Below are 23,653 nucleotides of genomic sequence, written 5' to 3' on the forward strand. Positions count from 1 at the left end.
GTAAACCAGAGATTGTTTAGGCCCTTGGAAAATTTGTCTCCTTGTTAAAAATATACAGTTGGTTTTAATTTTGAATATAGCAAATGAACTAATGGCTTCTGAATTTGCAAGATAAGTATTTCCTGGAGGAGATGACCAGGAAAATGCTCATAACTGGGAAGACAAATTACTGACCGGAAACCTAAGACAAAGTTTACTGTGACAAATAAAATTATTTATTTTTCACATTCTTCTTGAGAGCAGTATTTGATTTTCGTGTGTTGAACATGATTTGATTTACCATTAATTTATTTCACAGACGTTTATTGGATACCTACCCTAAGTGTCTGGGTCTGAAGATACAAAGATACAAATTAAAATCTTTGCTCACCAGGCTGTCACCATCTCTCACATAGGTGGTCAGCGCACATTTTAAAATTACAGTAATTTCTACTGGAATTTATATCATACCACACACCTGCACACAGAAATACACACATATTTTAAAGGATCTAGCTATGTGAGAAATTTTCAGGAACTGAAGGAATCAGGCCTTAGGGACCAACATCTGTCAGACGCTCATCTAATACTTCGGTATATAACTTTTTGGTTTTTGAAATCATATTGAAATAACATGCCTTGAGTTTTCTTTCTCCTTTGGCCTTATTTTTGCTGTCCTACTTCTAGAAAGAGGTCTTCATGGCACTTCCTACTCTAACCCAACCTGATCTCTGGATTTCCTTGTTGCTTAAGAAGCTCCTCAGGAAACTTCAGTTGAAGGTCATCTACTTCAGCCCTTTGCAGATTCCTTAATCCTATCTAAGGGGAGGGAAAGGGAGACAGGTTGCCATTTCAGTGTTTGTGGGTTCCGAAACCACCCTTAGGGAAAACCTTTGATCTGCATTTTAGAGTTTTGCCTGTTTGATATTAGGAGGCCCTGGGACAGCTCCTGCATACCCACACTGCATAAAGTAGTTATCTTCATCTGCCAAGTAAAAGGTTCATTTTGTTCCAGAAAGCAGCCAAAAGTGGGGCCCAATAGTCTGATTGCACAAAGTGGGACTGGCTTTTCCTCTGTGCTTTGGTTTGAGACCCAGGGTTGGAGCCCAAAGATGCTGTGGGTCCCAGCTTGATGAGCCAAGGCAGGTGGTAACACTTTGTGGGTTCTAGGCTGTTCTTGTGCATCCACGGGGGATCTTGTGGGCAGATTCTGGCTGACTTTAGGTTGAATTTGAAAACCTAACTGTGTCATTCTGTTCCGTTCTGGCACTATAAGGGCTCACTTCCCCACAGCAGGGGTAAGTCCAAGGTTGACCTAGAGGAAAAGCTGGAGGGGCAGCTCTGCTTGTGCATTGGAGTAGAGTGGCCAAGCAGTGGCTCAGATGGGTGTAGCACTGCCCAGTAATTTTTACCTAACACAGACGAGGTTGCTTTGACTTGGCCTGTCAGGATAAATTGAAGCCCCCAAGACACTTTCGCTTTGGCTGCAGGCAGATCTGAGCCATGAGCAGCCTGGACCCCTACACCTCTACATACAGATGAGCTATTTGACCTGGTCACTCTGTGTATTACTTCTGGCCATTCTTTGCTCTATTGAGGTCAGAGGATGCTTCTGGGTGGCTGCCCAGTGTGTTGTAGAGGTCCCAGTTTATGTCCATGGAGTCTCTGTCTGCACTCTATGCTTTGGCAGGAATCAGTCGCTGCAGCAATCAGGACCCCTCTGCTACTTAACTAACACCCTTGCTCTGCTGACTCAACCAAAAGGGAAGGGCCCTGAGCTGGCAAAATACCTGACGCTGTCAGGGCCAACAGGCACAGGCTGGTGCAGACCTTTTACTCCACTGTGCCCAGGGCTGGCGCTGGGCTTTCCTGTTGGGATTGGAGCTAGACCGCCTTCCCCAGAGCCTTGCAGGGAGGGGAGTAAAAACAAGACATCCCATCCTGTACCCAAAACTTAAAACAGTATTGCTTTCTCCGTTTTCTGACCCTAGAGGGTTAAATCAGGAGGGTACAACGCCACCCCTTCCTCCTACTTCCCGCCTCTGCTCCCACCCACCCCCTTACCTTTAAAAAGTTAAAAAATGTCTGCAGTCGAAATCTCTTAAAGGGGCGGTGCTGGTGAACGAGTACTCTTGGCACGAGTCACTGAGAAGGCTGGCTAGGGGCGTGAGTTCGCTCCACCAAGCACCAAAACACAGAAGAAAAAAAAGAAAGAAAAAAAAAGAGAGAGCGAGGGGGGGGGGAGGAAGGGAAAAAAAAGGGGGGGAAAGCAGACAGACACACACTTTAGATAAGGACAATTAGTCACCAGCAAGACCCTGTAGGAAGAGAGGTTTAAATCAGAGGGATTTAATGAGGGTGCTCTGTGCCTTCCCTGAAGCCATGCCCTCCAGCAACTCCCGCCCCCCCTCGTGCCTAGCCCCGGTGGCTCTCTTCTTGGCTCTTTTGCTCCATCTCTTCCTTTCCTCCCAAGCTGGAGACAGGAGACCCTTGCCTGTAGACAGAGCTCCAGGTTTGAAGGAAAAGACCCTGATTCTACTTGATGTGAGCACCAAGAACCCAATCAGGACAGTCAATGAGAACTTCCTCTCTCTGCAGCTGGATCCGTCCATCATTCATGATGGCTGGCTCGATTTCTTAAGGTAAGGCAGGGGCTTCCATGGATCATTTTTTTTTTTTTTTTTTTTTTTTTAAGTAACACCCCCCCACCCCTTCCTATCTCCCATTCCAAAAGGGGAAGAAGAAGAAGAAAATAAGCCAAGCGGATCTCTCAAAGAGAAGAAAGGAGGTTTTCCTCCTCCTGGAATATTTGCAGTGAGGCTGTAACTGGTGATTGAGAAAAGCAATGTTTTCTATTAAGATGCACATGTTTGCAATGCAGAAGGCATTTCAGAAACTTATCAGTTATGACTGAAAAAATGTTGTGCTTACATATATCCACAATTAGCCTCCCCGTCTCCTTCTCAAAGAAATGAGGTTCAGGGCAGTTACAAAAGTGAAGAAAAGATCTCCAGCAACAAAGACGGAGAGGAATGTATGTATGTATGTGTGTGAGCCAGTGTGTGTCTGTGAGTGTTCTAGTGGGAATCTCACGAAAATGGAATTTTTCACGGAAAGATAGTTTTGTCAGTTCTCTCCCACCACCAGACAAAACGAATTTAAGCAGAGGCTTGAGTGGTGGGCAAGTGAGTTAGATTAAAATTTTTTAATTTTATATCCTCCACTGTCCTCTCCAGACTTCTGGACTCTGTAAGACGCTTTTTATATAGACCGAATGCCTCCCCCCAGCCCCTCCTCCTTAAATCTCCTGCGGTAACTGCATAGTTTAGTTTTTCTTTAAAGAAAAAAAAAAATCCTCGCTTTGGTCATTGCGTGTATATAAAGAGAGCGGAAAGGTTCTAGAAATACTCCGAGGATGTTTTGGAAGTTTGAACCCACCCGGCACTGGCGGATTTGCAAACCTGGAGGTTTGTGCTTACTGACCCCCTTACTCTAGGACTTGGAATGTAATTGGATTCACCCTCTAGCCGGCTAATGTTCAGCAGTTAGGCAACCACGATCCATTCCCATCAGGGACAAAGTTGCAGTGAAAAAAGAGGAAAGAAAGAAACAAGCACATCGTCTGCAATGTTGAATCCAAGTGTCGAGTTTTTAAAAATTCCCTCCAAATTGGAGCCTCTGCTGTGGGCTCCCCCGAAGAGTCCTGAGCGCTCTCGGTCCCAATTCTCCGCCCGGAGGCCGCCTCCGCAGTGCGTCTTTCGTGAGTATCTTTCACTCCTTGCTAAACTCGAGTTTTGCTTCACCTGTGCGCCTGCCCCTCAGCCCTCTGGGTCTCCCCGGGCCTCTGCCGGGTCAGAGGACACTGCAGGTAGCGGGAGGTGCAACATAGGGCGCTCCTTCCACAAGGAGCAAGCGTTGCGTGAGGACTGAGTGGCTGCCGCAGCCTCCTCCGAGGCTGTTTCGGTTGCTGTCTGTGCCTCTGCTGGGAGGGCAGAAGCAGCTCTTCGCCACCGCAGGAGTCCACATTGAAAGCTCGTCAGTGTAGCAGAGTGCGTCTCTGAGCTCGTCCCCAGGTGGGGGGCAACAGGGGTTTGCCTAAATACACGCCCCTCTTGCATTGCGCTTATCCAGCTGCGCAGATTTCTTCAGGATTCTTTTAAAAAACCATTCTGTTTGTGCCAAATGCTTGCCACAGAAAAGATTCTGGAAGGCGGCATTGGGGGAAAGAAGCCCTGGTGGGGCGCATTTGCATTGTCTGTGCAGGCTTCCGGACAGATGGTTGCTGGAAATGCCCGTTTCCGCAGGGTCGGACTCGCAGGGATGTCTTCTCTGCCTGTTGAGGGCCCACGCGCTGCCCGACCGCGCCTTCCAGGAACGCAGTCCTGGAGTCCTATGCCACCGGACAGCCCAGGGCGGTCAAGACTTCTCAGAAAGTCCCTAAGCAGAATCTCCGGTTTTTGTTTTTTCCTCTCCTATCCATCCCCTTTATGATACTCTAGTTTCTCCGTTTGGACTTGGATTTTCAGAACCTGAACCAGCAAAGCGTTAAAAAGAACAGACCCGGAACTCAATAGCTGACCCCTTTAGCATTAAGAGCACTTGCATTGCTCTTTTTCCACCCCTTTCCAAAGTAGCAGGGCTTGGCTTTTTAAAAAACCTATTTATGGAAACCCTGAACCTAAACCGAGATAAATACTATTATTCTGGTGTTCCTCCAGTTTTCTCCTGTGCGCGGGTTCTACATTTCGACAAACTTTACTTTCCCCATCGTTTCCAAAGGGGCTCCCGAAGGAAGAAAGAAGGAGCCTAACTGGGGTGGGGAGGAGAGAAGAAAGATACCTTTCTGAGATCAGGCTGAATTACTGTAGGGGTCAAAGAGACATTGCCTTAACTGTGCAAGGCGGGGGTGGAGAGTGTTCACAAAAAGGCAAGGATTTACCCTGGGAATCTCTTCTTCTACCAGGGATTTGGGAGATGGATGCGGTTGCTATAAAGTAGTGGAAAAGCAAAGACAACTTTAGCATTAAAAAACAAAGTTAGAATCAAATTGATCTCAGGTGCTTGGTCTGAGAGAAAGAAGACACCTTGTCTACGGAGGTTGCGGTACTCTTGGGGCCAAGGAAGGAGATCCCGGGTTTCAGCCTAGAAGTTTGGCAAAAATCGGAGCCTCGATGTCTGCGCGCTGCACGGCTGCGCGTCTCCAGGAGCGCTTTCCCGGCAGTGGCAGAGCTGGGCAATTGTGTCTCAGTCCCATGTTCTCAGAAGTTCCCCTCTCCCCACACACTGTTAACAAACACAGCCTAACCTTTTGGAAGTAAGTACCTTTGGTGAGCAGCATCTGGGTGTCTGAGGGAGGGGGCCCTCAGCCGGTGGGCTTGGCGCAGGAGGCGTTGTCCCAGGGAGCCAGGCGGCCAAGGGCAGGGAGAGCAGGGGCAACGGGTGCACTGGAGAGGCCACTGAGGGGCCAGGGGACCCAGAAGTTGGTGGACACTGAGCCCCGAAGCCTCGGCCAGGTTGCCTGCAGCGAGTGGAAAGAGGGCCTTGCTGAGTGCCCGTGGTCTCCCGCCTTCCCTCGGGATCCTTTCCTCTCTCTCTATTCCTGCAGCTCCAAGCGTCTGGTGACCCTGGCCCGGGGACTTTCGCCCGCCTTTCTGCGCTTCGGGGGCAAAAGGACTGACTTCCTGCAGTTCCAGAACCTGAGGAACCCGGCGAAAAGCCGTGGGGGGCCCGGCCCTGATTACTATCTCAAAAACTATGAGGATGGTGAGAAACTTGCTTCCCATTCTTGCGGGTTGGGAGAAGTTTGGAAAGTGGGAGTGAGCAGTGCTGTGTGTGCCTGTGTTGGAGGGGGTGTAGATTTGGAGGAGAGCCTGGTAGAAACTCCCCTGGAAAGCTTGTAGCTGTGAGAGAGGGCACACTGGAGTGTGGGACTCCTAAAGTGATTACATAAAGGGGGCTCCCAGGTTGTTCAGGTCCGGGCTGCTGGTCTTCTTCCTATGAGCAGCTGAGTCCCAAGGCTGTGAACTGTAGCCAAAACTTCTGGTAGGCTAGTCCAATGCGGAGAAGGTGCAGTGGGTTTCTTGAGTAAATACTGGCAAGGTTCATAGACTACTAAAGGGTCTGGTTCACGTTTCATTGCTAAAATTCTAGAAAAAGGTGGCTATTGTTTTTCTTATTTCTTGCTTTTCTGAGATGAGGATCCAGCCTTTTATTTTATTTTTTCAAAACCTAAAGTTTTCTGGAATAATCCCTTTTAGATCAGTCCCTTGATAGGGAAGGTTTGAAAATCTCCAAAGTGGAATCTTCTTCAGACCACTTAACCTCAGAGTCACTTTTTCTTTTTTCAATGGGATTATAAATGCTTGCCTTCTTTCCTGCCAGGATCAGATAAAAAGTCCAAAGCCTATTCCAGTGTGAGAGGCCAATCTTTTTAGGTTTGAATATCTCATTTTTACTAGGTAATAAAAATGAAAATGGTATTTAAAAAAATTGTCTAGAGGATTTGGTGTTAATATCTATGAACTTTATGTGTAGGTAAAGGGACATTCTTTCATACAAGCAAGAGGGGAATTGGTGGATCTTCAGCCATTGAGGCTCTTTAGGTTAGATAGAAGAGGCATTAGTGTCCATTCTTGGAGGGCTATCTCTGTCCTGCTGTTCCTTTTCATAAGTGAGCTACAATTTTATTTTTAAATATATTTGAGAGACAGTTTCTTAAAGCTCCCTAGATTTTGTTACATCTTGTCCTTATAAATCAGCAAAATGAGGAAATGCTGTTGTATTTTTCTGGGACTTTCACTGAATGGGGAATTCTGGAGAGGTACTGGGATTTTTTTCAAGGGTTACTGAGAAACATTTTTTTTATAAGTGCCAGAGTGGAGAAAGAGAGCAAGGCTGAGGCTTCTTGAGTTTAAAGTGTGAATATGATTTCCTCTTATAACATATGCCAAAGTGTGTAGGTATTTAAGGCTACATATTTTCAAAGGTAAATGTCATTGCCATAAAAAGTAGATTGCAAGTAGATTTTGCTGTCAGTCAACATAAAATACTGAAAGGTAAAAGATAATCCTGAACAGCAGCTCTGTTGTAATTTGACCCTAGGCCTTAGAGCTCCCAGGGTCACTGTCAGCAATGTGATCAGACACAAGAAGGGAAAATATTAATGCTTTCCTGATGAAACAGCTCTTTTTTAAAAAAATCCATTTTAAATACTTCCTCTTTAGTTTGTAGGAAAACTTGTAAGAGCCCCAGGAACCACTGATTGGGGGGGGGGGGAGAGAAAAAGACCATTATAAGTTATAGGGATTGGCCTTTTTCTCCCAAACTTATACCTAGGATTATATTACTGATTCATTGAGAGCATGAGATCGTCTTCAAATGAAGGATACAATTTGTTTTCCTTTGTAAAAGGAGAAAGTGGGCATCATAGGTAAAAAGGAAATTGGCAAAATATTGTGCCCCATAAAACTTCATAAAATTTAAAAAAAAAAATCAGAATTGGAAAAGATCTAAGAGATCATCTTCAATCCTCCTACCACTTCAGGGACCAGCCAGTACAGGATTCTATATGGAATCCTTTTATTGTTTTGTCCAACCTGGTATTAAATATCTATAGGATTGTAGTTTTCACTACTTCTGTGGGAGAGAGTTCTGTCCCATAAGTTTTTGCCAGCAAATTTATCCTGAGATTTCCTTTTATAATATTCCCTAAATATTTAAAATTATTCCTTTTCGTATTTTTTAGACATCTACCTTCAAAATAATTTCTGTCCTTGGTGTGTCAGCTTAAAAAAAAAAAAAGGTTTTCTCATAGCTGTTTTTTATCTAGACTACCTGGATTTAATTCTTTTAAAACTTTCTTTAAAGTCAGTCCTTCCAGACACTAATCTGTTTTATTGCTCCTAGCTGAACTCCTTTTGATTTATGTCTTTCTGGTAATAAGATGCTCTGAACTATATCAGTATTTGAGGCCTTAGCAGAGTTAAAGAGAGTGGGAATGCCCTATTTCTGCCCTTTGATGCTCACATATCCTTAAATCACCAATGTTGCCTTTGTTGTTGCATTGCAGAATTCAAGGCAAATTGTTTTTGGTACAGTCTCAGCAATTTTGAAAAATTATACTTCAGTTGCTACTTTTCATTCAGTGATAATTGTCATCATCATGAGCATCTTAAAATAATTAGGTCTTCTTAGTAAATAGCCCTGTAATAGGCACTTAGACATAAGCACCTTATTAAAAAAAAGATGCACTGACTTAAACATAATATTGTATAATAACAAAGTCATGTGGCTTCTGTTTTCCAAATACTTTTTGAGCACTTTAATAAAACTGTGTTTTCTCTAAAACCTCTGTTTAACACTTTGGGAGCTTCGTTGGTTACTCCTTTAATACACTCTATGCTTAGGCAACTTAAATTTTATACAAACATGGTGATGATGGAGGAAGTAAAAATTGGATTGTCCTTCATACCTTGGACTTTGCCTAACTTCCTGAACTCTGTTCTGTGATGTTATCATTTTCCTGCTCCCAACAAAGAAATCTTGGGTTAATGTTTTGTTCATAAGTTTATTTTTCTCCAGTATGCCCTTCTTTGTTATATATTCATTATGCTTTCTTTATATACTTGTCTCTACTGCCATAACCATATTTTTATCAAGATGTATACCATTTATTATGCACATCAAAAGCCAGCTTAATATTTCTAAAATATCACATCCATCATGTCATTCTTTAAAAACATTTTTTTTTATTTTGCGATTACTGTTGACATAACAATATTATATTAGTTTCAGGTGTGTCATGTCACTCTTTGGCTCAAAAATTGATTATTTTTGGATTGCTTACAGAAATGTTTAAACTTCTCAACTTGGCATTCAAATAAAGCCTTTTACATTTCAGCCTCAGCTTACCTTCTGTACCTTGTGTTTTCATACACCTTTTGATAACCCTCGATTTTACTGTCTTCTTAAAGCACTGTCTCAACCCCATACCTTTAGTCAGCCTGTATATCTCTGCTTTGAATGTAATGTTTTTCTTTGTTCAAATATCACCTCCTACCATGTCCAATTCCTGAAGGCCTATTGCAAGTGCCCCTTATTTTCACAAAGCCTTTCCTGAACAGGGCATTCTATAGTGATCTCTTCTTTCTCTGGACTGTTGTAGCTTTTATTCTTTATGCTGTTCTTTTGGCCCCCTCTCCCTTGTTTTAATTTTTATCTTTTCACACATGAATTTGTTTGTTTTACTTTTTTAAGTGGCTCCATTGGTTGGAACATTGTCCTGTATACCACAAAAAAGGTGGTGATTTCGATTCCCGGTCAAAGTACATGCCTAGGTTGCAGGTTTGATCCTCAGTCAGGGTATGTGCAGGAGGTGATCAATCTGATCGATGTTTCTCTCTCATATTGATGTTTCTCTCTCTCTCTTTATCTCCCCTTCTTCTCTCTCTAAAAATTAATAAAAACATATCCTTGGGTGAGGATTAAAAAAAAGAATGCACATTCTTTGTAGGAAGGGATCATATATAATTATTGTGTATCCTAAAATGTCTAGCATTATGTATGACACACTAGAAGTTCAGCAAATAATTTTGGATAATATATAATAGCTTAAGAGCATTGTTAAAAGCACTGGGAAAATGGAGGTGACCACAAAGAAATGAATGAATACAAACATGAAGATTCTATTCATTTTTCACCTTCAATGAATGTTCTCATGAAGTCTGTTCTTAATGCTTAGTTTAATAATATTCTTCATTTTTTTAACCACATACTCTTTCTTTTTTTTTTTTTGTTAATCCTCACCTGAGGATATTTTTCCATTGATTTTTAGAGAGAATGGGAGGGATGGAGGGAGGGGAGTGAGCGAGAAAGAGAGAGAAACATCGATGTGAGAGAGACACATTGATTGGTTGCCTCCCACATGATGCCAACTGGGGCGGGGATTGAACCTGCAACCCAGGTATGTGCCCTTGATTGGGAGTTGAATTCGAGAACCTTTGGTGTGAGGACTGATGCTCTAACACTGAGCACCAGCCAGGGCTAACCATGTACTCTTTATTTTTGTCAGTGTACGTTGTCTTGGTTTCATGTTTTGCATTAAATCAACCTTACCACCTGGTTTAAAGCCTTGCATTGGACTCACACTATATTTTAAAATTGTATCTGTGCTTTTACTTTTGCTTTTTCTTGTTAGCCTTATGTAGTTTTTATGTCTAACTTTTCAATTCCTGATTTAATAGTACCTTTCACAAGTTTAAATGTTTTACATCCCCACTTCCTGGAGATTTTCTCTTCAGAGAACTTCTGAAATCCTAAATGATCAAAGTGAGTATATTTTGTTAACTCTAAGGCACTATACAACTATTACTATTCTCCTTTCTCCAGGAACTTTTCTCAATTTTAGTAGAGGTGAGGTAATTTATTTTTCTTTCTATCCCCATTTCATTAATGAAGACACATGACATAAGAACAGCACAACTGCCAAAATAACATACTTGCCTTGAACTTATTCACCTTTCATTATCTCATTTTACTTCACATAAATGTTTCTTGAAATTCAATTACACTTAACAAGTATTTATTTACTTAAATAAAACAAGTATTTATTGATTATCTACTTTGTGTTTAGTTTTATGCTGGACAAAGAATGGCAGAGTATAAAATAAATAAAAGGTACTGTCCTAAATCACCATTAGAACATAATAGTAAAAACTGCTATAGGCAAGATCTACTAATCAGTATTAAAATAACTAGAGGAAACTTTAAGGTAAAACAGACTATTTGTGTAGCCTCAAAGCATGTCTTTCAGAATATTTATTAATTAACTATTGTGATGGTTTTTTTAGCGTATGTCCTCAAATTATTTGATACTTCTCCCTTCAGGATATGGTGGCAGACTTCTCTCCTCTTGAGTGTAGACTGGATTTAATGACTTGCTTCTAAAGAAGAGAGTCTGTAAAGGGGAAAATGTTAACTTTGTGGTAGAGATAATGATAGACATTATTTCAGAAAAGTAATCAAGATTAAAATCAGCAGCTAAGTCATGTTGATAACATATATTTCCTGATATGATGTGATGAGAAGGACAGTTCACCTTTGTGATACTGTTTCCCCAAATCCACAGTTCTCTGTAAATCATGAAAGCAGATTGACGGACACTCTACAAAATATCTGACTTTACTCTTCAAAATAATTTTGTGTTTGCTGTCAATGAACTAATAGCTTAGTGAGATAATATTTATACTGATGAAATTGAAAAGTAACACATAGACAATATAGAATAAAGTGCTAAGTAGAACATAATAGTTTGCCAGGGTGTAACAGAAAATGTAGAGATGAATATTGGCCAGACTTAGACTGGAGTTAGGTTGGGCTTTTCAAAGATGGATAGATTTTGGAGGAAGAGACACGAAGAGAGGACAATTAACTCAAAGTAAAGAGCATGAACCAAAAACTTAAGTATGTATTTGGCAGGAAGGAGACCACTTTGGCTTCGTAGCAGGTACATGTTAAAAATTATCATAGTTTGCCCTGGCCGGTTTTGCTCAGTGGTTAGAGTGTCGGCCTGCAGTCCAGAGAGACCTGGGTTTGCTTCCTGCTAGGGGTGCATACCTCGGTTGCAGTTTGTCCCCAGCCCTGGTTGGTCGTGTGGGTGGTAGTCACTCGATGTGTCCTTTTCACGTCGATGTTTCTTTCTCTCTCTTCCTTTCTCTCCCTTCCACTCTATCTGAACAAAAAATGGAAAAATGTCCTCGGGTGAGGATAAAAAAAAATTACCTTAGTTCATGTTGCTAGAATTGTATCAATTTTATAGAAGCTCATTTGCACATTTTTTTGTTAATTCAGAAATGTTTATAATGAAAAAATATGTACAAATAAAGTTCATGTTAGAAATTATACTAAAAGCTCATATCGCTAGAAATATGTCTAAATTGAGTTTTAAGAAGTTCTAATGTATTTCTGTTAGCTCTAAAATATGTAATTAAAAAAAGAAAATTATCCAATTAAAATGGGCAGAGGGCCTGAATAGACACTTCTCCAAATAGGACATACAAATGACCAAGAGACATGTGAAAAAATGCTCAACATCACTAGTCATCAGAGAGATGCATATTAAAATGAGTATGAGGTACCACCTCACACCTGCCAGAATGGCTACCATTAACTAATCATCAAACAATAAATGCTGGCGAGGGTGTGGAGAAAAGGGGACTCTAGCATACTGCTAGTGGGAGTGCAGACGGGTGAAGCCACTTTGGAAAACAATATGGTGTTTCTTCAAAAATTTAAAAGTGATACTGCCATTTGACTCAGTGATCCTACTTCTAGAAATATATCCTAAGAAGCCTGAAACACCAATCAGAAAGACTATATGCACCCCTATGTTCATGGTGGTGCTATTTACAATAGCTAAGATCTGGAAATAGCCCGAGTTACCATCAGTAGATGAGTGAATAAAAAAGCTGTGGTATATTTACAAAATGGAATACTATGCAGCTGTAAGAAAGAGAGATCTCTTACCCTTTGAGACAGCATGGAGGGACCTGGAGAGTATTATGCTAAGTTGAAATAAGCCAGTCAGAGAAAGACAAGTATCATATAATCTCACTTATTTGTGGAATCTAATGAACACAATAGATCCAGAGACATGGAAGTAGGGAACAGACTGACAAACTTCAGAGGGAAGTGGGATTTGGGGGTGGAGAAGCATAGGAAGAGATAAACAAATGAATTTATATGCATATATGCATAACCAATAGACACAACAGGATGGTGAAGGTTGGGGTGGGGGTGAGATTGGGGAGAAGGGTGTCAATAGGGGAGAAAAGGAGGGACATCTGTAATACTTTGAACAATAAAGATAAATTTTTTAAAAAAGGTTATAAACAGAACAAAAATTAAGAAAGTACATGTTTGAGAGAAAAGGTTGGTCAGGCAAATCCAGATTAGATTATAAGAATCTTGTGTTTTAGGCATAGTAAAATGGAATTGGCCCTATTGGAAAACAGAGGCCATTATAAATTCTATTCCATTGGAGAAGGGGTGGACATTTTCAGCCTGAGCAGTGTCCCTTGCCCTCCTCCATTTTCCTTTTCCAAATCATTACACACATTTACGTACTCTAACTAGTATGTTATAACTGCATTTGGTGAGGTTTGAGTTATGAAGCATGTTTGAAAGATAATTTAAAATTGATCATTTGATTCTTATATTACAGGGTTTATAAAAATTTAAAAATATAGAATTTACTTGATAATTTTTGTGTTACTTGTCCTCCTTTTATAGGGTAGAAATAGCCTACTATTTTAATATATTCATTCACTCATGAATTTGCTCGTTGAATAGGCATTTAGTTCCAGGCTCCTGTTTGACACTGAGGCTGGGAAGATGAATGAAGCCCAGGTACTGTTGTTACATTACATACTACTGACCTCTTGTCACTTATGTAGCATCAACCAAAAGCAGTTTCTGGAGATGTTTAGGCCCAAGGAAAGCCCATTCCAACTTCATCATTTGGTATTCATGATCTGTCTTCTAGGAACTTTAGGATTTGATACAATTTAATGTTATATTAAATTATTCATTTTCTGTAATGTTTGAGATTTGGTAACCAGGTCCTGAATGCTAACTGCAGCTCTCTATACCCCTGTGAATTTGAATGTATCTCACAAAGATATATCATCATGTCATTTAGTCAAAATTTAGTCATTGTGGCCATCTGTATAGTGCTGGAAACAGAGATCAGGATACTCTGATCTATTGCTTGTAGAGGTGGTTTAATTAATTTGAGTGAATCATGAAGTCCAGTAAATAAATCTTTCAGTCTCAGCCACATTTGTATAATTATAACCTGGTGATTGAGGTCAAAAGTAATTCACAAACAGTCGTGTGTTCCTGTACAACACAAATTATGCTACTGTTTTCAATACCAAATAACATTTTTCTTGACAAATTTGTTTAAATTCTCTCTCCTGTTCTCCCAAGTGCTCCTGTTGAGATGGGTACCTCATGAAGAAAAGAAGTTGCTTTCAAAATTTCCTGGGCCTGCCAGTCACATGGGCTCCTGGAGTGAGGAGGCTCTTCTGAGACTCCTTTATCAAAATGGATTAGATGTTAGGAATCTTAACGTCAGTGTTTCTTCATGCCTTAATCAAGTTTTCAGTTATCTCAGTTTAAGAGGCAATGGATTGGAACTTTGATCTGTGTATGTATGAGATGGGGTGAAGGGAGGGAAGGAGGGAGGGGAGAGGGGGAGAAAGGAGAGGTGGGGAGAGAGAGAATATGAATATATGAGCATGAGAGAATTTGGTGTGTCTTATTTCTTGTCCATGGATGGTGATGTAGGCAAAGTAAAAACACATTTCTGGACTAGTAGTTAGTGCTGTAGAAGGTATAGATACTTGTTGAACTCCTTTATCCTCTGATTTTATGATCGAATGAGTTGGCTTCAGTTCTGTTCAGTTTTCTTCACTTTAGTAGAGTGAAAAACAGTGTAATTTTGCTTAATTCTATTTTGATTATCAATTGTATCCAAGCTTAGTGCTAGATATTGGGGCTCCTAAGAGGAATAAAACATGAACTGTACTATCAAAGTGCTCTGGTCTTACATATTCAACAGAATTTCACGGGGGTCTCTAGTATCACTGCTCTACTTTAGTTAGACTGATATTTGCCCAATCCCTCCACTTTGCTCACGTGATACTCTCCATCTTGAACACTCATCTTCCCTCTTGAATTAAAAATTTTGCTTGTCCTTCACGCTCTACCCAAGTCCCTTCTTTCATTAAGTCTTCTGCTAAGCCAATCTCAATTAGTCCCCACTCATTTTCTGAAATTCATCTCTGAATACTTAATTCAATTTAGCCTAAGTACCTCAGAATTTATGTTTGATTGACTTAATCAGACAATTTTTGTCTAGGAATCGACAATCAAAACATACTGGCATTGACATGCACATAAAATCCATGTAGAGATAATTACCACACTGCATAGAACAGACACATTAAGTCAAACAAAGTATTTATGTTATTTAAAAACCTTAATGCATGTGTTTTGTTTTTTGTGTGGCAAAGAATGAAAAATATAAACTGTATATTTAGATAAGATGGGGGTACATATCCGTATCTATATGTTTGTATTGAAGGAGTTGCGGATTAAAACAGTACCTTATTTTCACTTACTCAGGAAAGGCAAAAACACCTTGAAAGATGGAAAGAAAGAATGGAAGGCTGGGAAAAGGTAAATTGCTCAGATTTGGGGCATTATTCTGAAATACTATGAAAGAATGGATATTTTTCTGCAGTTTAATAATAGCAATAATATAATAATATTACCTAACATTATTGAGTGCTGATTATGTGCCAAGTACTATTTTAAGCAATTTACAATCATTAACACATTTCATCCTCTCAGCAACCCTGTGAGGAAAGTACTGTTTTCCTCATTTGACAAATGGGGAAATGGAAACACAGAGTGGTTAAGTAGCTTGCCCAAGACCACCCTGCTAATATGGTGTGAAACAGGGACTCAGTGACGTCATTCATTAAACCTGCAGTCTTCAGTGGAGCCTCTGTTATGAGCTTCACATGGAGACTTTGGTATTAGTCTCAATTCTTTTACTAACTAACCATGTGCCATTGGGGAAATTGTTCACCCGCTTGAAGACTTTCTTTCTGTAAAATGAAGAGAATTGACTACATTCTCTACAAGTAGCATCTAATTGTAAAATTTTGTGAGTTAAAGATTTCCTCAGACATACAAGACATGAAGGAAATAATAGTCATGAGAACAAGATAGGTTTTTTTTTTTTTTAATCCTCACCCAAGGACATTTTTCCATTTTTTGTTCAGATAGAGTGGGAGGGGGAGAGAGAGAGAGAAACATCGATGTGAAAGGGACACATCGAGTGGCTGCCACCCGCACGACCCAACCAGGGCCGGGGACAAACTGCAACCGAGGTACGTGCCCTTAGCGGGAACTTAACCCGGGTCTCTCTGGACCGCAGGCTGACGCTCTAACCGCTGAGCCAAATCGGCCAGGGCAAGATAGGATCTTTTCAAAGGTTAAAGGATGTACACAGCTGTAAGCGCTATAGGAGTTCAGAGTAGGGGGCTTAAGTAAGAGGTGGAATAGTCAGGACAGGTGCCTAGGAGAAGAGGTCTTGACCTGACAAGGGTGAAGATGACAACGATGACTACTACTACTAGCTATTGTCTGTTGAACAATTACTATTTTTTGCCATATGTTACCTCCTTTAATTCTTAAATCAATCTGATGAGAGAGAGTGTGTGTGTGTGTGTGTGTGTGTGTGAATGAAGAAACAGACTTAGAAAAGACATGTAACTTGCTCAGGTTCATACAGATGGATAGTTGCTAGAACCAGGATTAGAATTCAATCCTATCTTCACCATGCTTAGATAAGTGGGATCCAGTCTTTGATTCATTCATTATTTCATTTATCTATTAGGCACTCAAAAGGCCTATACTAAGCATTGTGGAACATTAAAAAAAAATGCCATAGGCTTTCCTGTGAGGATATTTGAAGGATTTGTGGGTCAGGACACAACATAGATATTATGTAAAACAATGAGATGATAATCACAGAGAGACATATGAACAATTGAAAGAGATGGTTGTCATACTTTATGATATAGTGAAGGAATAGTATAATTGGTCCAGTGTGAGACAGAACTTATTATCTGGGAAGGAGGTATATTTTGGAAGCAGATGCATTGAAGAGAATAATAGAAATGAATCAACAGTGTTATTGATATAAGGCAAATGGTAGGAAAAAAAAGCACAAAAATCAGAATATTAAAAAAAAAAAACTGTTAGGAAACTTCCGGTCAAGATGGCTGCATAGGTAAATGCGGTATCCCGTTCTCCCACAACCACATCAAAGTTACAACTAAACTACAGAACAACCATCATTAAAAACTGCCTGAAATCAAGCTGAATGGAAGTCCTACAACTACGAAATTAAAGCAGCAGCCACATCCAGACTGGTGCCCCGCTCAGGGTTCCAGTGCCAGGAAGAGAAGTCCCCATAACTTCTGGCTGGAAAAACCAGCAGGAACTGAGACTCAGGGAGGCTGAGGCGGCCGGAGCCCCAGCCAGCTCCCTAAAGGACCCGTGCACGGACTTATCAGACTCTCTCCCTCTAAGCTTGGAGGGGAGGCAGCTCCAGGGGCACCAGAGACATACAGGGAAGAACTGAGCTGTTTGGCACTGGGGCGAGGGCTGGAGAGGGGGCTTTCTCGAGGACAAACGTGCTGTAAGAGGCCTTTGTTCCTTTGGTGAGCCCTTCCCGGGGGCGGCGGACAGTAGCCATATCTTGGACTCCAGCAACCTGGCTCACACTGGTAGCCCCGCCCTGTTGACTCCCTGAGGCCCCGCCCCACCCCACCCAACTTTCAGGCCCACCCCAGCTGTTGCCACTTGCTTAGCAATAGGATTGGCCGGTCTTGGATCCTGCTTCAGGTTTTTCCTAAATTCTTTCAAACGAGCAGCATCTGGTCTCAGCTTAGCCCCATACCTCTCATTAAGTAATACACTGAAACAAACACAGGGAGGCAGCCAAAATGAGGAGACAAAGAAACAGGTCCCAAATGAAAGAACAGAACAAAAGCCCAATAAAAGAACTAAGCGAAATGGAGATAAGCAACCTAACAGATACTGAGTTCAAAATACTGCTTATAAGGATGCTCAATAAACTTAGTGAGAACCTCAGTGAACTTAGGGAGGGCCTCAAGAGCATAAAAAAGGACCAGTTAGAAATCATGGATACACACTTAGAATTGAAGGAGGCATTAACTGAAATAAAGAATAATTTACACAGCTTCAATAATAGAGTACTTAAATCCAAGGAGCAAACCATCGATTTGGAATATAAGGAAGCAAAAAACACCCAATCAGAACAGCAAAAAGAAAAAAGAATCCAAAAAAATGAGGATAGTGTAAGGAGCCTCTGGGACAACGTCAAGCATGCCAATATTCTCATCTTGGGGGTGCCCGAAGGAGAAGAGCGAGAACAAGAAATCGAAAACCTATTTGAAACAATAATGGCAGAAAACTTTCCTAACTTGGTGAAGGAAACAGACATACAAGTCCAGGAAGCACAGAGAGTCCCAAACAAGATGAACCCCAAGAGGCCCACACCAAGACACATCATCATCAAAATGCAAAAAGTTCAAGACAAAGAGAGAATCTTAAAAGCAGCAAGAGAAATGCAGCTAGTTTCCTACAAGGGAGTTCCCATTAGGCTGTCAGCTGATTTCTCAAAAGAAACTTTGCAAGCCAGAAGGGAGTGGCAAGAAATATTCATAGTGATGAAAAGCAAGAACCTACAACCAAAATTACTCTATCCTGCAAAGCTGTCATTTAGAATCGATGGACATATAAAAACTTTTCCAGACAAGAAAAAGTTAAAGGAGTTCATCACTACCAAACCATTATTATATGAAATGATGAAGGGTCTTTTTTAATCCTCATCCGAGGACATTTTTCCATTTTTTGTACAGACAGAGTGGGAGGGAGAGAGAGGAAGAGAGAGAGAAACATTGATGTGAAAGGGACACATCGAGTGGCTGCCACCCGCACGACCAACCAGGGCCGGGGACAAACTGCAACCGAGGTACATGCCCTTAGCGGGAACCGAACCCGGGTCTCTCTGGACCGCAGGCGGACGCTCTAACCGCTGAGCCAAACCGGCCAGGGCATGAAGGGTCTTTTTGAAGAAAAAGATAAAATGTATGAACAAACAAAATGGCAATGAATACATATCTATCAACAATGGAATCTATAAACAAAATGAACGGGTAGAACAGAAACATTCTCATAGATACAGAGAACATTTTGTTGGTTGCCAGTTGGGAGGGGGGTTGGGGGAATGGGTGAAAAAGGTGAAGGGATCAAGAAGCACAAATTCATTGCTAGACAGACAAACCTCAGAGGGAAAGGGGTTGGGGGGGTGGGAAGAAATAAACCAAAGAACTTATATGCATAACCAGTGGACACAGACAATAGTGTGGGATAAGGTGGGAGGGGGGCAGGAGTGGGGAGGAGGGGGTCAATGGGGGAAAAATGTGGAATATCTGTAATACATTTTACATCCAACAATAAAGATTAAAAAAAAAAAAACTGTTAGAAAGTTACCGTTAAATTGTTGGGTGATTTTAGAATTATTTTATTTTTTTAATTAATAAACTGGAACTATACTCCACCTTCTTCCTTCAAGTTGTAAGCCCAATGAAATTTTGTGAAGGGTAAAGGGAACTGATAAGGGTGAGGTCTCAAGAAAAACCCTTCCTTCATTCTTCCCTCCCTTATCTTTCTCTTTGAACTGAGGTTTTGTTAAATTCAAATAGAGAACACTTTTATAGTCACTTTTTAAACCGAAGAAACCAAGGAGCAAAGAGGTTATATATTCTATGCAAAGTCTCAGGGGTTATTTCAGTAACTGTACTGGTACAGGAGAGCTGTGGTTGGATCCAGGACAGTCTCACTTGTAAGTTGGTGATTTTCACCATCCCCATAATAACATAGCAGCGGTGTTCCCCATTCTTCTACCAAGATAGCTTCAAAGGTGTTGTCTCTTGGGGTTTATATTAGCTTGAGTCTGATTTAAAAGTTTGAGAGTAAGGCTAAATGAAAATTATTATTGTTTTCCTTGTGGCTGTTTCCATCTGGTTTGGGCACTTATTACCTCATACCTGTTCTGTCACCTCTCTCTCGGGGAAGTGGGTTTCCTGTCCTTAGCCTCTTCCCATCCTGCTGCCTGATTCTTCTTTCTGAAGCTCTACTGTCCTCCAGTTAGAAACCTTCAGAGACCTCCCTTGTCCACTAACTCAAGTCCTCTTCACTCTCCTCCAGCTTTCCAAGGCTCTCAAGAGTCAGCTTCACCCTCCTTGGCGAGCTTCTGCTCTCCACCCACCAACTGGAACTTGAGTCTATTCACAATCAAATGGTGTAGCTTCCTTTCACAAATCTTCTACTCTCTACCATTCTCTTAATTTCTAAACCTTTGACCCCCAACATTATCATTCATCTGCCCACTTCCTAACTATTTCTGAATTCTTCAAAGTCCAGCTCAAAATTGTCCTCCTCTGTGAATTCTTCATTATCTCAGATCAAAGAGATTTCATTAATTCATTTGTGAAACTTTTATTGAGCCTGAATTTCTAAGACATTTGTCTAAAATTTACTTCTTTGGCTATTTTCATATTTCGCCTTACGTTCTCAGGTTTCTTTTTGGGTATGATCATGTAGACTTGGTTCTATTCCTATGTAACTGTGAAGGTAGTGATTCTATCATTTCTGTTTTTTCTACAATATCTATCTGGTAGAGTGCTTTCATAGTAGCTCTTTATTAAATACCTGTTGACTGATTATTTGCCATTTATTTTGTAGCTTAATATCCTAAAAGGAATAACCTCTATTCCATTCAGTGTTTCTGCTTTTTAAAAAATTCATATGATATTTCTGGTTAATGCTTAACTTTTTGATTCACATTTTTGCTTAAAGATTTATGCTTTTTATATGTTGTATTGCCAGTGTAATCATGATCATCAATATAAATTCAATAATATATATATTAAGTAATCCCCAGTCCCGCTCATAACAGTTTGGCATGTATCTTTTTAGACCTTTTTCTATGCATACAGATGCATGTAAGTGTTAAAATATATAAGTTGGATCACATTGTTGTGCAACTTGCTTATCTAGATAACCTTTTTGTCAGTAATTACAGTCTACTTTTCAGAGGCTAACGAATAATCCATGTGTGAGTGAGCTATAATTTAACCATTCTCTCTAACCCCTTTCATCAGTACTTTTTAGCAAGTACCTCTCTGTTTGCTGTTTATCTATAGTTTCTAAAAAAGAAGTGTTGTAGTATCATATTTCTTTTTCCAAATTGGAACTTGATCTAAATTATTTATTTTCCCCTAACATTTTTTTTTTAATCCTCACCCAAGGACATTTTTTGATATTTTGTTCAGATAGAGTGGGAGGGAGAGAGAGGAAGAGAGAGAGAGAGAGAAACATTGACGTGAAAGGGACACATCGAGTGGCTGCCACCCACACGACCCAACCAGGGCCGGGGACAAACTGCAACCGAGGTACGTGCCCTTAGCAGGAACCGAACCCGGGTCTCTCCAGACTGCAGACCAACGTTCTAACCGCTGAGCCAAACCGATCAGGGGCCCCTTAAATTTTTTTTAAACGTTCTTACCCATGCATTTTAATTCTTTTAGTTATAATATATTCTTTGAGCAAATGTCAAGAAAATGGATGGCCACAGCAAAACTAACCCTGTGCATCAAAGTATGGTTTCCTTTAGTAAAACAAGTGGTTGTAAAGTTTTGGATGCAGATGGAAAGTGACACTAAAAGTATTTTGACTTTTTGTTCAACTAGTATATCACTGAGTGATTTGAAATAAATCCTTCTGAGGATTTCTTGACTCTCTTTGAATGTCACTCTTGTTAAAGCTGCTTTGTGAGTTTGAATGCTAGTCAACCAAAGAAGGGATTTATAAAAAGACCTGGCATATGTTTTGTTAGAAACAGACTAAGAAGGCACAAAGTAGTCATTAAAAAAAAAAAGATACACACACACACACACATACTTTTGTTAATCCTTACCTGAGGATATTTTTTTCATTGATTTTTTATTTATTTTATTTTATTTTTCAGAGAGAGTGGAAAGGAAGGAGAGAGAGGGAGAAAGAGAAAAAGAGAGAGAGAGAGAAAGAGAAAGAGAGAGAAACATCAATATGAGAGAGACACCTTGATTGGTTGCCTCCTTTATGTGCCCCAACCAGGGCCAGGGAACAAACCTGCAACCCAGATACATGTCCTTGACTGGGAATTGAACCTGCAACCCTTTGGTGCATGGGCCAGCACTCTAACCACTGAGCACTTGCCAAGGCTCAAGGTAGTCAGTTTTGAATGGCTTCTTAATCAGTGGCTTGCAGGAGAAAAGCAATTACATTTTATATTTGTTTTTATTTTTTAAATTTATCCTTATTGTTGATAGTATTACAGATGTCTCCCATTTTTCCTCTATTGCTCCCCTCTACCCAGCTCTTGCCTCATCCCAGGCCTTCCCCGTCCTATTGTCTGTGTTCATGGGTTATGCATAAATGCATATAAGTGCTTTGATTACACATTTTATAAAGATTATAAATACTCCTCTGATCCCTGCAGAAACTGTATTCTTATACTGTTAGTCTTATTTTAAATTTTGGCATTTCCATTTTATAAATGAGAAAAACTCAAAAGAAGTTGCTCAGAGTAACATGACTTTTAAGTGGCAGAACTGGAATTAGAATTCAATACCTCTGCCTTCGAGCCTGACACTTTTAAATGAGATATCACAGCTAATAATGCCTTCACTCTACTGTAGTGAACCAGATGGTACTCTTGCTCTGTGGTGTTTGGGCCAATCTGAAATAGGTTCTCTGGGAAGGTAGAATCGGTTTTTGTGAGAGGCCATTCTGTTTGTAAATGTGCTGGAGTCCAGTTTAGTTCCAGATTCTTGTATCTTTTTGAACTGTTCTTCATTGACAAACTCTTGCACAGGCCACAGAATGCCATTCTTGGAGAGCTAGCAACTGATCACAGACTTCCTTGAGACTGGGCTCCATTCCCAGGGTGAGTTTAGAACCAGCCCAGAGAATGGGATGGAGGAGACTGAGAGCACAGGGTGGGAGGCCACTATCACTTAAGAAAGTCTTTTCAACGCATACACTCATTATCTGTCACAGTGCACCCAGTGAGAGGGAGCAGGAGTCTGCCTATCTACCACAGAGGAGGTCCATTGTGAGTAAGCAGAGGAGCAGGAAATAGGACATGAACTTTTGGTGACATAGTCACTGAACCACACACACTTAAAAAATGTTTGTAATCCCCACTGAGATAAATCTTTTTGTATCAGTCAGTACCCTAATAGGTATGCTGGTTTCATCTGGATGTTTACTTCCTTGTGATTGTTGAAAAACCAGCTGTGGACTTATTTTCCCCACCATTATGAATCCCCGTGGAGGAATAGACTCAGGTTAAATCCAGTGAGGTGTAGATTCAAAAGGAACTACATACAGGCCAGGCTTAGCCAAGTTAAAATCCATAGGTGAAACTAAACACGTAACCTAAAACCATTAGGAAAAGTAAGTGCTATTGTTTCATAAAACATTTGTAGAAGCAAATGAATGGCACCCCAGTCCATAGGTCAGGATTTTCAACAACTTGCTGCAGAAAACTTACACTTATTAAATGTCTTCACTAGGGGTTTTTGTGTTAGTGAATGACTGAGATCTTTTGTTTCTTCTGTTTTCCTCATGGCAATAAAGTTGAAATTTAGCAAGCTTTCAAAATGAAATTTCTCATAGAAGTTATAACCACAGGTTTTAAGTTTTCATCACCTAAATGTGGAACAGAACGATTGAAAACTTGGGGGGAGGGGAAAGGAGCGGTGAGGACACATGTGGTGTGCATCAAAAATCAGTGTAAATCAGGAAGGTGTGGTAAGGGGATTTCCTGTGTTACAGAACTGCTGAAATAGTGCTCCCCAACCCTCCAGCAACACATTCCAGCTGAAGGTGCTAGCCTTTTCTGACACCTTACAGAGAAGGTTTGCCCCTTACCTGACACAATGTAGTTTCCTTGAAGCTTCAA

At 40.7% G+C, this 23,653-nt stretch overlaps 1 protein-coding gene across 3 annotated transcripts in view; it reads left to right on the top strand.

The window, feature by feature from the left end:
* Positions 1–2,258: 2,258 nt before the first annotated feature.
* HPSE2 (heparanase 2 (inactive)) overlaps positions 2,259–23,653 on the top strand; it is a 667,750-nt gene continuing 646,355 nt past the window's right edge. For 2 of the 3 annotated variants that reach the window (XM_036265133.1, XM_036265134.1), the window contains exons 1-2: positions 2,272–2,621; positions 5,585–5,742. In XM_036265133.1, the coding sequence (XP_036121026.1) occupies positions 2,332–2,621; positions 5,585–5,742 (448 nt within the window). In that variant the 5' untranslated portion in view covers positions 2,272–2,331. Of the gene's footprint in view, positions 2,622–5,584; positions 5,743–23,653 lie in introns of all 3 variants that reach the window. The other variant, XM_036265132.1, reaches the window with a different exon arrangement.

Source organism: Molossus molossus, unplaced genomic scaffold (genome assembly GCF_014108415.1).
Source record: "Molossus molossus isolate mMolMol1 unplaced genomic scaffold, mMolMol1.p scaffold_m16_p_17, whole genome shotgun sequence".
Taxonomy (NCBI): Eukaryota; Metazoa; Chordata; class Mammalia; order Chiroptera; family Molossidae; genus Molossus; species Molossus molossus.